The sequence below is a fragment of the Larus michahellis genome, chromosome 2, assembly GCF_964199755.1.
Source record: "Larus michahellis chromosome 2, bLarMic1.1, whole genome shotgun sequence".
Classification (NCBI taxonomy): Eukaryota; Metazoa; Chordata; class Aves; order Charadriiformes; family Laridae; genus Larus; species Larus michahellis.
The window spans coordinates 92,026,041-92,042,562 of NC_133897.1; the positions used below are offsets into that span (position 1 = coordinate 92,026,041).

The 16,522-nt window shown below is 38.7% G+C and overlaps 1 protein-coding gene across 8 annotated transcripts in view; it reads left to right on the plus strand.

Annotated features, from left to right (window-relative positions):
• The window catches only part of SEMA5A (semaphorin 5A), a 353,355-nt gene that overhangs the window by 271,318 nt on the left and 65,515 nt on the right, over positions 1 to 16,522 (plus strand). For all 8 annotated transcript variants that reach the window (XM_074576222.1, XM_074576228.1, XM_074576225.1 and 5 more), the window contains one exon: positions 4,140 to 4,287. In XM_074576222.1, the coding sequence (XP_074432323.1) occupies positions 4,140 to 4,287 (148 nt within the window). The remainder of the gene's footprint in view (positions 1 to 4,139; positions 4,288 to 16,522) is intronic.

Sequence of the window (16,522 nt, forward strand, 5' to 3'; positions counted from 1 at the left end):
AAATTGGCTGCAGATGAGGAGTAAGCATTTGAAAGCCCTGGAAATTTCTGGGTGTATTATAAGATTAGATGCAGTACATATTGTCACCCTTTTTTTCTACACAGTCCTCAGCAGATATTCAGACCTTTTGGGCTTGTTTCCATGAGAAGGAGGAACAGCTGAGAGTCAAGTGCCTGCTGCGTGTAGGACTGCTTGTTTCCCAGCAGTGCGAACAAGCCCGGTCCCCTTCATCAGTGCAGATCAAACACCACGAGACTTTGGGCTTCTTTGCGCTCCCATGACCGCCCTGCCTGCCCAAAGTGTTTGTTCCTGTGCTCCTCGCGTTCTCCGCTCCCTCCTCTTCTCCCACAGAAGCCCCTGGGAGCACATGCCCTGGCCCCCGCCACCTTCCCCTGTCTCCTGGGTCAGGGTTTCTGTCAATTCAGCAATCTCAATCCAGTAAGGCATGTGTGTGCGTCATGTGTCTGCCTTCAATTAAAGGAGTCCAGCATTCCCATCAACCTCAGTATAGTCTGTGCTTCCCACTAAGTCACCAGCTGGTAATCATGAATACCCACCGCATAACAGTATATTGCATAGGAATGAGCCGACAGTGATGAAGGTTAGTTTGTTTTTCTTAAATACATGCTATTATAATATAGTTCAAAATTAAGAACTATGTATTGAATTTAAATAATATCTCTCCATGCAATAAAAGAGACACGTTTGTAACTGTCATGCAGTTAGCCTGTGGTACTTGGTGCTGCATGGCAACACTGAAATAAATTGATGTTTTACTAAAGGATGAGCTCTTCATAGGAACAAGAATAGTAATTCCAGTTGTACCGGAATTGCCTGGAGTAATAATTTAAAAAATTACTGTAGGAACTAGTGGTTGTGGACACAACTGGACAGAGGATGTTCTCCCTTCCCCCAGTATGACAGTTGCTTTATTAGGGCATTTGAACTTGGATTCACAGCAAGGGGAAACGGGAAGGGTCACTGTACAAAATCCACATTTCTCTAGGCTGTTTTCCCTTCTGACCTCATTGCAGTTAGATTAGGGGAGAGGGCAGTGGTTTCACAGATTCAAGTTTCTTGCGTTGCATGTTTTGTTGAATTACTGTAAAATGTTAGCCCCGTGGGTCCTGAGAACAAAATTAAGAGGGGAAGAAAGAGCAAAAGGGAAAAAGGGTTATTGAGTGACTTGAAATGCAGCCAAGAAGAGATATAATGAAACTTGGCTCAAAGCCCCATGCTGTAGCACAGCTCTCAAAGATCAATTGCAGGGATGTCTCTAGCTGTGAAAACATACCTGATGTTTTCGGAGGCTGGCTGGCTGAAATGAAAATAAGATTCTACTTGTATGCTGTGGTGTTTTGTTGGTGCTTCTTTTTTTCCTTTTCCTGAAGAAAAGGGAAGATTGACACTCATTTTTGTTGTTGACTTTTTGAAAAAGATTTTTCCTAAATTGAAGTTAAGTCGCTTGCGTAGTCGTTTTAGGACTTTTTTCAGTTTCATCTTGTAGTTTCGACTGCATCTTTAAATAGTTAATAGATTAACAGAATTTGCCAGCCTTTGAAGTGCTTAGTGAGTCAGTTGTTAGGTTTCTTTTCTGTCTTGTGCTTAAGTGAGCGAGCAGGTGATAGGGCACATTGACACTAAAAGAGGCACTGTATAGTGTCATGAGTCTCATCTAAGTGAGCTTTGTCACACCTAACTTCAGGTGTCCCCGAATGTGCTTGTGTGTGTCAGGTGTCTGAACTTCCACTAAGGTCTGTAGAAATTCAGTCAATAAAGGCTGTGGAGAACAGAGTGATTTGTCTCCTTCTACTGTATATTCCTGTTTGGTCAAATTAGTTATTCTAGCCTCCATAGATTGTATTGACAAAATTTTCCATTGGCTGTAACGGTAGCTTAGATATCTGTCTCCCACGCAGCCTTTATAGTCAATGGAGAGAAATCAGTGTATTGAGAGCTGTATTTGTATAACCTACATTAGATATTTGCTTTATGGTGACATAAATCATGTTTTTAAAAGGGCTGTTTTTTTCCATGAGCTGTTGCTCAAGTTTAGAGGAGTACTTCATTTATAGACAGCTATACTGTACATGCCTATATTTTAAGGTGAGATGAATCCCACCCTCAGTCTTACTTTCTGCATGGCTGAATGTCGGTAATTGTCAACTTCACGGCAGACTTGCTTTATCCTATGTGTGTGTCCCAAATCATCTTAGCACATTTCCATTAAGAATTAATGAAATTATGCCAAAAATGTACTCATTTGACTAAATAAATGGTGATGTTGCATCTATGTTTCATTAGGAACATGTTCACAATAAATGATCACAGAGACAAACTATTACAAACATTCACATAAATGGCTGCATGTGACAAAGAATGCATGCAGCTGTTGGAGTTTCGGGGGAAGAATACGCAGGCGCAGAACTTCCTTCTGCATCTTTAGTGATAGCATAAAGTGAACTGTGAATTGCAAATATTGAACATGCAGGAGGAAAAAAAGGTAGTTTATGTATAAACTACTGTTGGAAAACATTTACCCAAATCACGTACTGAAGAATTCTGAAATGCGGATTCATAAGTATTGAGGGTTTGGGGTATTTTTTCCCTCTGTTTACTGGTAAACGGCAGATGAGGTCAATACAAGCTGTTAATACTTTCCTTAACTACACAGAAACACAAAACTACATGTCACTCCCATATTTACTCCACTCCCAACCTTGTAATGTTGATGGAATTGCTCATAGTTAGGGACAAATTCTGAATCGTGGGCTCCAGCACATGTGATACACCTACTGTTGTATGTAACATACACAAACATTTTTTTCCCCGCAAAATTCTGAACATGCAAGTTTCTTGGTAATGAATAATCAGAGCTTAAGGATCTTGGGGGTTTCTGGAAAAAAAATATGGTTATGGTTTTTCTTGTTGAAAATTACAACAGTTTATAATGTCATTTCTCTTTTTGTAGAAAGTCAATTACTGAAGTATTAGAGTCAGTTTTCATAGCAGGAGAGTGCAAAATGATGGAAGCTTATTAGAAGGTCAAGAAGACAGTGGATTTTGGATGGCTGGTGTAAAATATGTGGAAATATTGTAATAGATTGATTAGTTTGTTCAGGACAGTCAGTAGTTGGAACAAGAGCCACCCAGCCACATCCATAAGATATTAGAGCACTCCTTCAGGTTCATCTGTTTTCTGGATATGTCGTGGCTTTGCTTTATATGAAATAAGCACTTGTTCTCTTTAAGACCCCCAGTCACACTTGCTGGTGGCCCAAATCCTTTAGACCTGTGTAGAGGGTCCTTATTAAACAGCATCTGCTACAGCTAGAGTTACTAGATGGCATGCTCAAAAAATCAGGAATCTTAAGTTCTTTTACAAAAAAAAATGAAAAAACTCACTAGAAGTTCGGACCCTCCCGCATACCTGAATGTCTTGTTACAATAATGACAGCTCAGAAGTAAAATATTCCTGTTTTCCTCAAGAACCTAGTAGGCTTCTGAACCAGTTTGCAGCCCACTGGGAAATCCTTCGAAGATTATAATAGCTAAAAACACCCTTTAAAAGAGAAAATAATAACATTATGAAAACAGTAGAGTTCTTTATGCCTAGAATCAATGGGTTTGCTTTTATTTTACCCATAAAAGTGGAGACACTGTGGAAAGCAAAAAACGAGTTTAGCTCTCTGAAGAGGAGAGAGAGGCATCCTAATCAATGCTTAGCTGGAGACTGATAAAAGGCTGCCTGCATAAATGGTTGCCTTCCGTTTGGTTGACTCACTTCTGCCCTAGATGTATAGCCACAACTGTTTTTAATAAAGCAGTTGTCAACCTTGCTTACGTGCTCGCAGTACAATAGCATGGTTGTATTGCATGGATTGTGTAAAGGCACTGAATAAAGCAAACAAATGCTTCACCCACGCAATTACGGCCTAAAAAAACCACTCAAATGTTTAAACGCTCTGTGCAGTGTGACAATTGTTAGTTCAGTGCTTTGTGAATAGAGGGGGGCCTTTTGTATAATATATTTCCCTGTACAAACATCTATCTGAATATCGCAAATGAGGGACGTTTAGGGAAGGTGTTTTCTTGGTACTGAATAGATTTTTTGCCTCCTTGTTTGCCTCTTCTCACAGGTACTGCAATGAGCATTTGTTGTGCCCCCCTCATGTGTTTTGGACTGGCTGGGGTCCGTGGGAGCGCTGCACTGCTCAGTGCGGAGGAGGGATCCAGGCGCGGCGTAGGACATGTGAAAATGGTCCTGACTGTCCTGGCTGCAGCGTGGTAAGTAATTCTCAGCTTCCCCTTCAACAAATACCTGTGGCCATATGCTATGGATGTCGCTATGTCCATAGGGCATCTGTGTATGTGTGTATGCTCTACCCCTAACATGAGTCAGCAGAGTGCGTGTGTCTCTGTTTTGATCGTGTGTGCTGAAATTCACACAGTTTATCAGTAAGAAATGTATATAATTCAGCTTTTTCACGATATCATCTAGAATATGAGCTTCCTGAGGCAAGGTTGGTGCAGATGTGGATGCGTCCTTGGCAGATTTATGGGGCTTTTTATTTTTATCGCCAGAGCACATAGGAACTCTTGCTATGAGCCCAGGACTCCAGTGTATCGGGTCCTGTACAGCACAGAAAAAGATAACGTTTAAAATCTAAATACATAAGAAGCCAGTAAGTGAATACATGGAACCACCGGGAAGTGCTGAAGTAAGCTTGAGTAGCGATAGTGATCTTAGCACGGCAGCAGCCTCGCGGCTGTCAGACTTTAAAGCTACAGTGGGACGATTTTGAATGAGTAGAAGTGCTTTATGGATGCGCAATTTATGAAGAGAAACATATGGGAAAGCATAGATGGGCTTTTTCTTATATCTGAACAAATATAGGTAGTCCCATCAAAATGGGACATTGCTTTTCTTGAAGGTGAATGAGATGATGCATAGTAGTATCTGGGTGACGGAGAGAAACGTAGCAGAGATGTGTAGAGAGCAGGGTGCCATGTTCACTGCAGTGCACTGGGAAGATAACCTTGGAGTATTCCTGAATGGATAACACCGTCAAAGCCAAAGGGAAGGATATTATTGCAGGACAATGAAAACCTGAAACAGTCTTAGCAAGTGTAGATGAATATCAGAAGATGAACCTTGGGGTGCTGTTTCATGATAATTTGAATTCTAGTGGTGGATTTGTCACTGAAGGGGGTATTATGTAGAAAGTATAACCTGGGCGAAAATTTGAAGTGGCCAAAACTGCAAAAGATGGATTCTGCTGGTGAATGACAGATGATGGTGTTAATCTCCCCAGTGACAAAGAGTGAGCACAGCTCAAAGGAAAAATGAGAGCAGTTTTAGCCATGTTGTGCTTAATGGCAAGGCCTAATGTTGCACGCTAAGAAACTTGTACTCAATTTTCTTCCAGAATATTAAAGAGGTAGAAGAAAAATACATTTTTTTCATATATTAAACCGATTTTTACATGCCTTCATTTCAGAGAGTAAGTTTAATTCTGAGGTTTGTCATCATCTGTGGTCTATTTGTTAGACTGGCAGTAATTCAATACTAAAGAAAGAACCATTTATTACCTTTTTCTAATTTTAAGGTTTTGTGTTCTCTTTTTAACATTTATCCTGGTAGTGAAATTGCATTTTCAGCAGATTGAAAACATCCAACAGGTTTGTTCCTGTCTTTCAGTTGAACTTTAAGAAGTAACATAATAACTTAGAATTGTACAAAGTTTTCCAAAATATTTGTCTCCCCCTAATGTACACATAAAAGCAGACTTATGGTCTACAGCTGTTGCTAAACCTTCCTGACTAGCATAGAAAAGAGCACAGTCTACAGGTTTTCTGTCTCAGTCATCCCTGTTTATCCCATACTAATATTTGTGAAAGAAAGCAGCGTTTTGTTTTGCACAGAAACTTTCCATGTTCTAAAATGAAAAATACGTAGCTCTAATTTTCTCAGGAAGCTCTATGAGGAAAGTTGGAAAACCTTTAGTATAAAAATTTCTTAATTATAACAGATTTGAGATTAGTGTTCCTGGGATTTGTAATTTATTACCAGTCTTAGCACGTTGTTTCTACTGTGTCGCAAAACAGAAAACAGTTACCAGTTCAGCTATGGAAAATTTGGGGGGGGTTTTATTAATTAGAAAATTATTGCTTTGATGGTTTCAAAAAACTGCTTAAGCTTTGGAGTACATAGTTGTCTTGCTAATATTTAGGCATCAATGGAAACCAACCTAAGGTAGAAATCCTCTATAAACCCTGGTATTCTTGCAAGACAAAGGACTCGGGTATAAAGTCTGTGTTCTGTTTAAGTTTCAGTGAATATGAACCTGGAAGTTACCTGTCTTGTGTAAAAAGTTTTGCAGCCATAGTAGGACCTTGTCAATAAGTGTACCTGGAGAAGAAAGTACTTTATTTCTTCTAGGAGTTTGTTTCATTAATGTAGGAAAGAGCAATCTGAAATATTTTTATGCCTTCTTGTAATTGTTGAATGGATCAGATGTTTATATTCATAAAATTCTAATGAATGGGGAGAGGGAATATGAAAATTTGTTTATTCATCAGAGGTTCTTCTGCTTCAACCAAATTTTTGTTTTTATTGTTGTCAGTATGTATTGTTCAAAACAATTAGAACTATGGATTTTTACCATAGCGAATAACGGAGAAAATATTGTGCCTTAATACTACGAATTTCTCATCCTTACTCGTAGTGAAAGATATTTACTGAATTTAATTTGGTTTTAGTTGAAAGCTAAATGATCTTGAGAAAAGTTGCAATTAAAGTGGTAGTAATCTACCCTTTCTACTGGATATCAGATCTGGAGTAAAGGATGTTCTGAGCCAAGCTTTCACCAAATGAATTAAAGGCATAGCTAAGAATAGACTCAAGGATTTAAAATGCCCAGTTCTCTCTTTCAACCATTAGATGATAGCTTTAATCTAAAAGGAGACTCTCCGGGTTTCTTATTTACCTTCAGTGAGGATGAAATCTGGGAAACTTTCACAATGTTTGAATGGCATGAGTTACCGTAGGTCTTCTGCAGCTGTAGAGTTCAGAGTCTGTGGTATGTAAAGTCAAGATTTGTGTTTGTAAAAAGTGGGAAAGAAAAATATGTAGTTGAGGACTGGGGAACATATCATTTAAGAAGATAATAACTATGTTAGGCTTAATTTCATCTTAAAAAGAAATTTTTGACGCAACAGAGGTGTAGGGTGGACTAAATGCTGTCTTGGGACCCTTTTCAACTATGCCGATTCTTTGTTTTTAGAACCATTTTTCAGTGGGGGCTCGGGGGAGAAAAACAACAACTGTTTTTATAAGGCTTAAGAAAGGAAGTCTAACAGCTTGATTGCCAGCAGTATCAGAGGACCAGATTTTATGTCGCAGGAGAAGCGATCTCTTCTGTTTTCCAGTCTGCAGCCAGGCTGTGAGGCTGCAGTATAGCCGATCCTAATCTATTTAGCTGTTCTCATTTTGCAGCTTTTACAGTGTACATGGCTGTTGTCTGTGTCCATCTAATGATTCATATCACAACATTTTTACTGAGCATTTCTCATTCCTTTTAGTTTGGTTGTATTGCTCTTAGTCTGTAGTATCACAGCGAGCGGTTACTGCCTGTTTTGCCTTTTGCATGTTTCTCATCAGCTGGTTCCTTGGCTTTATCTGTTTTACAACAGAAATCAACCAAGATGGTTGAATATTTTTTTTATCAGGACTCAGTAGAGAGTTCCCCACAATTATTGCAAACTTAGCATCATATAAAATAATAATGATAAAAATAATAAATCTTTTGAGGCATATAAGTATTCCAAAGAGGGAAAAACATGATGATATTTTAAAGATGCGTGAAGTGCACTCAATACATGAAAATAGATGGCCAGAGACTTAGGACTGAAAGCATTTACACTGAATATAGAAAACCATAGATAGATATGATATAGGAGAATTAGACCAGAGAGACTCCTAAAGGTCAAAAAGATGAAGTTTGAAATGAAAATCTGGAGCCATAAGACCTGTCAGGGTCTTATGTTAATCAAAGTTAGTAAAGAATGCTTGAAATTGTCTAATAAGAGATAGGGCCATCACAGCCAAATTTAAGAGCAGCTAAAATCTAGTAATGGAAAGCTTAAGCGGATCACAAAACAGGTATTACTCTCATGTGTTCAGGTGACACACTTGCTAGAGAAGGAACTGTGGAATTCTGTGGACTGTGCTAATATGACTCGGAGGACACATATCTTCAGATTTTACAGCGTACTCAGATAAGTCGTACATTTGCTTCAGAAAATGCTTCTTTTCCCCTGAGAAGCATAATCTCAGATGAATTTGCCTCAGGCCAGTAATAAAAAATAACTTTTTTTAAGAATTATTGCTAGAATAAGAAATCTAGTTTGGGGCTCGAGTTGGGTGACATACTTTAGGTATATTTGTCTATGTTCTCATTTCAGTCATGCTAACATATGCATTAATTTTAGTTCTTGTAATGGGAGATGGGTAAAGTGGCTATACTTTCCATATGCCAAAACAAAGCATCTTGGGTTTTGCTGTGGAATTAAAAAAAGGAGGAATTTTGTATGTTTCTTAGAAATAGTTGCTGGTGTCACATTCATCTTTTATTATTATTATTATTTCAATGTTCCAGAAGTGTGCCGAACACAAAACTTTGTGAAGAAAAGCTATCTGTTTGATAAAGTTTCTGTTATTACACAAGATGAAAAAAGAAATGTCTTGGAAAAACAAATGTCAGATATGTTTGCTTTCATTAAGTTTTTAAAGGGAATTTGAAGGTGGAAGGTTTTCAGAAGTACTTTGTCCATCAGAGAGGACAGAGACTACCTTTAAAATACTTGCCATCTCACAAAACAAATTCCAAATGCTTAGTCTAGAGAAAAGGGACCAGAAAAGAAGATTGTTATTATGCTTTTTTATGGTTCTTTTTAAAGTTTCCATTTGACTTCTTTGACTTAAAGAAAAATAAAATAATACATCATCTATTGCAAAACCAGAAAGCATTTTCTCACAAGCATGAGGTACAAAAAATTGTAGTTTTCATATGACATTTGCCTACTTCATGCTCGTTTCCTTTTCCAATCCTTTTTTTCTGTCTATAATGTAAACTCTTGAGTAGTAGCTGGTTTTTGTATGTTTTAAAAGTTTAGCAAAGTCGAGCCTGTCTTCTTTTGATGCTGCATACGCTATTGCAATTGTAAGCAATGCCAAGTAATTAAAGAGGGTAAAACAAAAAAAAATCAAGATCTCAAGAAATAGTTTCAGAAAATGCTAACACAGTTAATGGTACGTGTGGTGCTCAACTTTGTCAGTAAAGTGAATTATCAACTTGGCATGCATGATCAAGGTAAATGTGAAATATAAACTGGTTGAACTGATGTGCATATATATACAAATGTGAGGTGTTTAAGGTAGTCTTTAGTGGCACATCCAGTGATGATTTTGCTGTCCAATTTATTTAATTACAAAATAGAGGCTAAACTGCAAGTTGCTTGCTTTCTTGCTTGAAACAGGGCAGTGTGAAGCATCTGTTTTTTGAGAAGCGTGCAATTTTAAAAAAACCTTAAAGCTGAGAAACAAATCTTCAGCAGCTGGAAAAGTGTCACTGCTCCACTTCAAGCAATTCAGTTCAACCTGTGACAGTAGACACTGACTGCAGTCCTGTGCTGAGGTTCCTATAGCAAGCTCTTTCAGAGACTTCTAAGTCGTGTACGCTAACTTCTTTTGTGGACCGATGCCAGTTGATTTGAAATATTTTTCAAATCTAGTTAGAAGGGTTCTCCATAGTGAGCATTCTCACATTCAAGAGCTTTGCCTTGGATGTATGTGTACCTGTGATACCAGTGATGTGTGTCTGATTCAGAAGTCTAAATCTTATTTTAAAAAACATAGGAAATCAATTTTACTGTAACTGTGCACAAGCTTTCTCAGAACTTTGGATGTAGGGAACAGCCAACGTGTCCCTTAAGGTCAGGTGACAGCCAAGTGCCTTCATCCACTTAGGGAGTCGCACTGATCAGAGAGAGGAGACCCAATTTGCTACGTTCAGAATTTGCCACACGGTTTTCTAAAACACCAGGTTCACCGGAGTGTGTCCTATCACTGCTATTGTTATTTATTGCAGTTTTCAGCAGCTCCCATGCTGCAGATGTAGTCTTTGTTATTGTTACTTAGATGTACTACCTTACCCCTGGCTATGTGAGGCTCTGTGTTTGAATTATGATCATTACTGTATCTGATAACCACAGAAAGCAGAAGTTTCTGAAACCTCCTTCGTTCTGCACCCAACAGCCACAGCGTTGGGCTCAAGGGCTCAACATTACGAGATGATTTTTTACTTGCCTTTGACTCGTCTGGTTTTTGAATATGAATGACAAAGGAGAAAGATATTTAGGAAGAAAGGATGTTGGGTGCTGAGGTTTTGCACTGCAGTAATTTTAGAATGAAGTAATGAGTGATACTGAAGCTGGAGGATATTTCCTGGGGACTCGTGCTTCATCCAGCCTGAGATTTTTTCATTGCTGTGAACCTAGAACATTCAGTTATCTCCGGAAAGTAACCCGTGACTTTGTCATTGTACACTACAAATCAAAAGAAGAAGTAGGTGGCGTGGTTTTAGCTTAGTTTCATCAAGTAATATGGTTTACAGGATTATATCGTAGTCTGTCAGGTATTCTTACCCTTCTGCCCATAAACAAGGAACCCACGCCCCCATTACAACTGTGTTTGATTGGAAGGCAGTCTTGGATGACAACATGGAATTGCAACAAGTTGCATGAGAAACAGTGGCCCAATAGGGAACAAAAACCTAAATTAGTTCCCACCTTGAGAGAGGGAAAGTTGCAGCCGAGTCCCCTATTTGATCCAAGCGGCATCAGGTGCTGGCCAATAAGTGTACATGTTCGCACACATGTGGCTTGTGACTAGCCACTGTGCGTCTTTTAATTTTTAGCAGTAGGACTGCTAAGTTCTGGCAGGAAATATGGGAAGGGGAAATGAGAGAAGGAAAAATTTAAAAGACTTGGAATAGAAACCTATAGGAAACCAGGCTTCATTAGTTCCAGTGCTTATGGATCTACTTATTTAGTATGTGTAGTGTAACTTTATTTGACACATCAGTAGCATTTCCATGAAATCAGAACTGACGTAAAAAGGGAGAACTATAAAAAAATTACAGAGAGATGTCAGCAGACTCAGGGAATGGGTAATTTTGAGGCAATTGAAATGTATTTTGGGGGAACTTAAGCCAAAAAAAGAACAACAGATGTAACATCCAGTGTTTCTACCAATCTCTTCTGGGAGGAACTTTATTCCTATCCTCCATCTAGCAATCGTGGGAGTAAAATACACCAGATAGTCACCTAGCAGCCCATCTAGTATTTTCCATACTGTCTCAGAGTCCTGGCTTAGCCCAGTAAGGGTCCCATCTTCAGTTGCAGCCAGTCTTAGGTGCCAAAAAGAAGGTAAGGAATAAGATAAAAACTATGTAAACAATTTTGCATATGCAAAATAATTTTTCTTGAACCCTGAAAGGACCTGACTAAAACTCAGGCTTTATAAACGATTTATAAATGGTAAATGTAATAGACTTATATGGACCACTAATTGGCAAGGAAGAAGGAAGAACAAAGTAATCTCTGTCCTGGAGTTCTGGAGCTGTATATAATATTTGTGTTTGGTTTGGTTTGGTTTTTAGGAAGGAAAAAAAAAAAAAATAGCAAGCCTCATATCCAAATTCAAGGAAAAGAAAAAAGTGATGCAGGTAGAGATCACAGAATCGTACAACGCCTAGGTTGGAAAGGACATTTCAGATCATCTAGTCCGACCATCAGCCTAACTGACAAAAGCCATCACTAAACCGTATCTCTAAGCACTATGTCTACCTCTCTTTTAAATACCTCCAGGGATGGTGCCCCAACCACTTCCCTGGGCAGCCTGTTCCAATGCTTAATAACCCTTTCAGTGTAAAAATATTTCCGAATATCCAGCCTAAACCTCCCCTGGCGCAACTTGAGGCCATTTCCTCTTGTCCTATTTCTTGATGGGCTGTTTCACCTGATCTCCGATTTTCAAAATGCTGAACAACTTCAGGGTAAAAAATAATTCAGATGTAAATGGAAAGTGCAGTGCAATCCCTTAAGATATTACCAATATAGACCACTTCATACCTTTCCAGTGTTGTTCTTCAAGAAGGTAACGGGGGTTTCTGGCAATCAAAGTGGAGCAGCTTCAAAGTATACGGTATTAAATTTGTGATACAGTGTTACAAAAAAGGGTCATCGTTAAAGAGATATACTAGCAAGAAGGTGTAGGAGTTAAAAGATGGATAAAGCTAACTGGACATACCAACGGGTTGCCCTGCAAGGGGAAACATCAAATTATTGGGACATTACTCTAGATTTCCTAAAGGAATGGCTTTAGACAGCTCTAATTTGTTAGGGCTCTTAGTAATTTTGGTAGACAAATTTGTATTACATTTGCTGGTGACCTGAAGTTGTGTGGCATCATCACTACAAAGGTTGATTTGCATTTCATATAGGAGGCACTAGATGTCTTTGAGGGCTGAAGTAATAGAAGTGAAATGAGTTGTATCATAATTGCAAAGTCATGAACTTAACATAAAATTAACAGAAACTCCTGCTCTCACCTTGAAGCACAGTAAGGAACAAGACATAAGAATGACCATAGTGCGTGAGTTGTTTATGATACTAGCTATAAGCCAGAAAAGTAGTGCAGCAGTGAAAAATGTAGATTCAGTTTTAGCATTTAGGATGTTTCAGCAAGGTATTTCCACTAGAGACAAAAAAAATAGTTTAGGAATTCATATAAACTAATTTCAGAAGGGGTGTAACAGTCTGGACTGAAGCTAGTTGAAATCACACTTTTTGTTTCACATATTGCGAGTAATGTGATTTTTCCACCACTGCTGTTATCTTCAAAGCTGATCTTATTTTGAACCTGAATTTATCTGACACCATTGGATCAATGACTGAAGTCATGGAAGCTCATTATGATTTCATCTACAAATTTTCAAGGTCTCATCTGTTACAAAGATAGGGCTTTGTAAGTATGCAAAAACCTTAATTTTATTGTAGGCAGTTCAGTAACAACCTTCAGTCGTTGTGCAATTGCAATCAAAATGGGAAAAAAGGGTATGCCATGAAGCATGGCATTGAAAATGACCTCAGAAACATGACAGAGCTGTTACATAAAATTGTTCTGTAGCCACACTTACTGTTTTTAAAGGATCTTGCAAGTGGTGGAAGTGAGCTGAACCCTGGAAAATGTCCCAGAGAAAGACCAAAGATTGGGATTCGGATCATAGAATCATAGAATCTTCATGGTTGGAAAGGACATTTGAGATCATCGAGTCCAACCATGCACACACACAAAACCCCCTACAATCTCTGCCACTAGAGCATGCCCTGAAGTGCCACATCTACACGTTTCTTAAATACCTCTAGGGATGGTGACTCCACCACCTCCCTGGGCAGGCTGTTCCAGCGCCTGACCACACTTTCAGGAAAGTAATTCTTCCTAATATCTGATCTAAACCTCCCCTGAGGTTTAAATCAGAGTAGGCAGGGTTCTAGTTTATGAAGCACTAATGTATAAATTAATGATAGGTTTAGAGAGGGAGCAGTGGTATTTCTGTGCACTCTGTATCGTAATATACTGAATTTTAAGGAAATATGAAGCCAATTAAGGGAAATAATTTCTGTCTAGGCCATTGTTAAATGATGTAACTTTTTGCAAGAGATTGTTGAGGCTTAAATCTGAAGAATCAAAAAACCTACACAACTAAAATTGTGCAGGATATCAGGATGAACTGGAATTATAATAGACAAAACATTTTACGTTTTAGGTAGCATAGTAAATCACATTTTAAGTTTTTAAATCTTTTTTCTGAATATTAACAAACAGATTGAGAGCTGTGCTTTGGGCATTCCACTTATTTCTGTGCTGTTCTTTGACAATAACCAGGGACAGCATGTCTGATGTAGCATGGCATTTCTAGTGTTCCTCTGTGGGTGTTGAATCAGTTTACAACAAATTGTCCCTCTCATTTATTTTGTTCCTTTTGGGTTTAGCCACCTGTAGTTAAAATGCTATAGGCAAACACAGTAATTGTGTTTACACGTTTTGTACCAAGAAGCGTGCTCACATGTAGACCTGATGGTTAACAGGAAGCAGAGTTTTGTTTTGGTGGTCTTCACTTCGAGCTCAGTAAACTGAGGGATGGATGAATCCTGAGGAAGTAAGATGCGCTGTTGCCGTTACAGCTTCACTACTGCAGCAACTGTTGAAGGGTGTGAAATTGATTTGTTAGCTGCGCTAATTGGCAGCAGTCCTTAGCCATCCGAGTGCAATTAAACGGAACTCGATCCAAATTAATGATATTTATCTGCCGGCTTTTGTTTTCCCTTAGTCTCAGAGCATTATACTAATTTTTAATTTATTAGGCTGTGGTAGGATTTTGATTTTAATTGAAAATAATGTTGGGCAGCCCTATTCTTACCCAGGTTATATCAGATTGGGGCATAATTTAAAAGAAATTTTGGAATATTTATTGATGGAGTTATTAAAACTACCTGTTTTTTCCTCCTGGGTTGATTCTGACATCCTTTCCACATTCAATTGTTGGCCTAGAAGACTTCTGCAGTAATACTACAGCTACCAAATAAAAGACATTAAGTTATTCAAAGCCTCTGACATTCATCTTGAACAAACATGTTCCCAAGCCTTAAAAAAGGCAAACATACATTTTCATTGTGTTTATTTATAACTTATTTTGTATCTTCAGGATGTTGTGACTCAGTCTATTGCAGCATTCTGAAGTAATAATATTTAGGCCTGAATACTCCAGTAGATGGGATTGTATTCTTCATGTCTGGGAATATAAAATCATGCAAACACTGAGCTCATTTACCAGCATACACAGTGATTTGGCCTTGCAGCTTGAAGGGCAGGATGTAGTTTCACAGTCCCCCCTATCAGGACACCTTAGGGTAGTTGAAAGCATCATCACATAGCATATTTCTTTTCTGCCAAAGAAGTGCAGCTGAAAGTAAAATTGTTAATCCTGCAGATTCCAGAACAGAGTTTTTCTCATCCAACAATACTTGTTACATCATCTGAAACATCAGAAAAGTGAATGAATTTGAAATCATAAAAGTAGGCCTTTCAGTTTACATTATGAAAATCTCCAACTTTGTTACTTAGAACATTTTCTACTGTGAGATCAGTGAAGCATTTACTGCTCTGTGAAGATAAAGGAGTTGATTTATCTATCTTGCATTTGAAATTGGTGAAGCCCCTATGCAGACTGGGAGTGGTCCAGAAATAGGTCAGCCCCAAAATGCAGTTCTACCTTTACTTTGTCAGGCTCTAGGTGGAGAGAAGCAGCTGTAGACTATACCATTATTTTTCAGATATCTGATTCAGAGGAAGGGCAGACACGCTTTGATCTCTTTGGGCTTTGAATCAATCTCCAGAAGGAAAAGTGGAAAAAAAAAAGGTAGGGTTGACATGCTGACTCTGTTAGCAATTTACTCGCATTTAAAGTTAAGAGGAGTTGGTGAGGTCCTCATCTGGTACAAATTGATGAAACCCTGTTGATTCCCTCTAGGATGCATGAGAAAACTTGGAAGTTACAGCTTGACATATTAATCTCCAAATTGTGGACATTTCTGAAGAATAAGACAGTACTAGAAGATCCTAAATACATTCACAGTCCCTAGCTCAGGTTACCCTCATCGGCAGCTCTTGGTGCCGTTCATCCTGCTGTGCGGGTGGCTGGGTGTTTCTTCCACAACATGTCAGCTAGGAGGCTGCACAAGTACTGAGAAGAAGCTGGCTGTGTCAGAGATAGTAGTTGAACCTCTCCTTTCCCTTGTGGACTATGGAGGAAAAGAAAAGTGAAATATCTCCTTAGGTCCTATGGCACTACAACTACTTTGCCAATTACGCAGGCTGGACTGCCAGGAGCCAGGTCAGATATGAGACTGTAATGTAGCCAACACCTGCATAGTGCTCAACACGAGACTTTTCTGTGTGGTTGATCACAAGTAGCCCCATTTTTTGTACATGAAGGTTATTTATGAAGTGGCCAATTCCAACATTATTTATAAAAGTCCATTTACATGTCAGTGCTTGTGAGAACATTGTATACAGCTCAGATCTGCAACTGGGGAGCCTGGATAGTGTAGGTCTTTTTCACATTTACTGTTCTGGTAATGTCATACTACTCCACATGTATGTCTTACTAGCAAAAATTTAATTGCCCGCAGCTGAGTTTGTTCTGTTCCCATCCCATCAACACAGGCTATATGAAAAACGTGAGAGTTAGTCAATAGGCCCACATCCACAGTGTTGCCTGACTTAGCTAAGTCTTTTCACAGCTTTGAATGACATCAGCCAACCGAAGTCCAGAGAGCGTATCTTGCTGTTATTCTACGTAGAAAACCAAGACCGATAATCCCACTTTAATCTGAA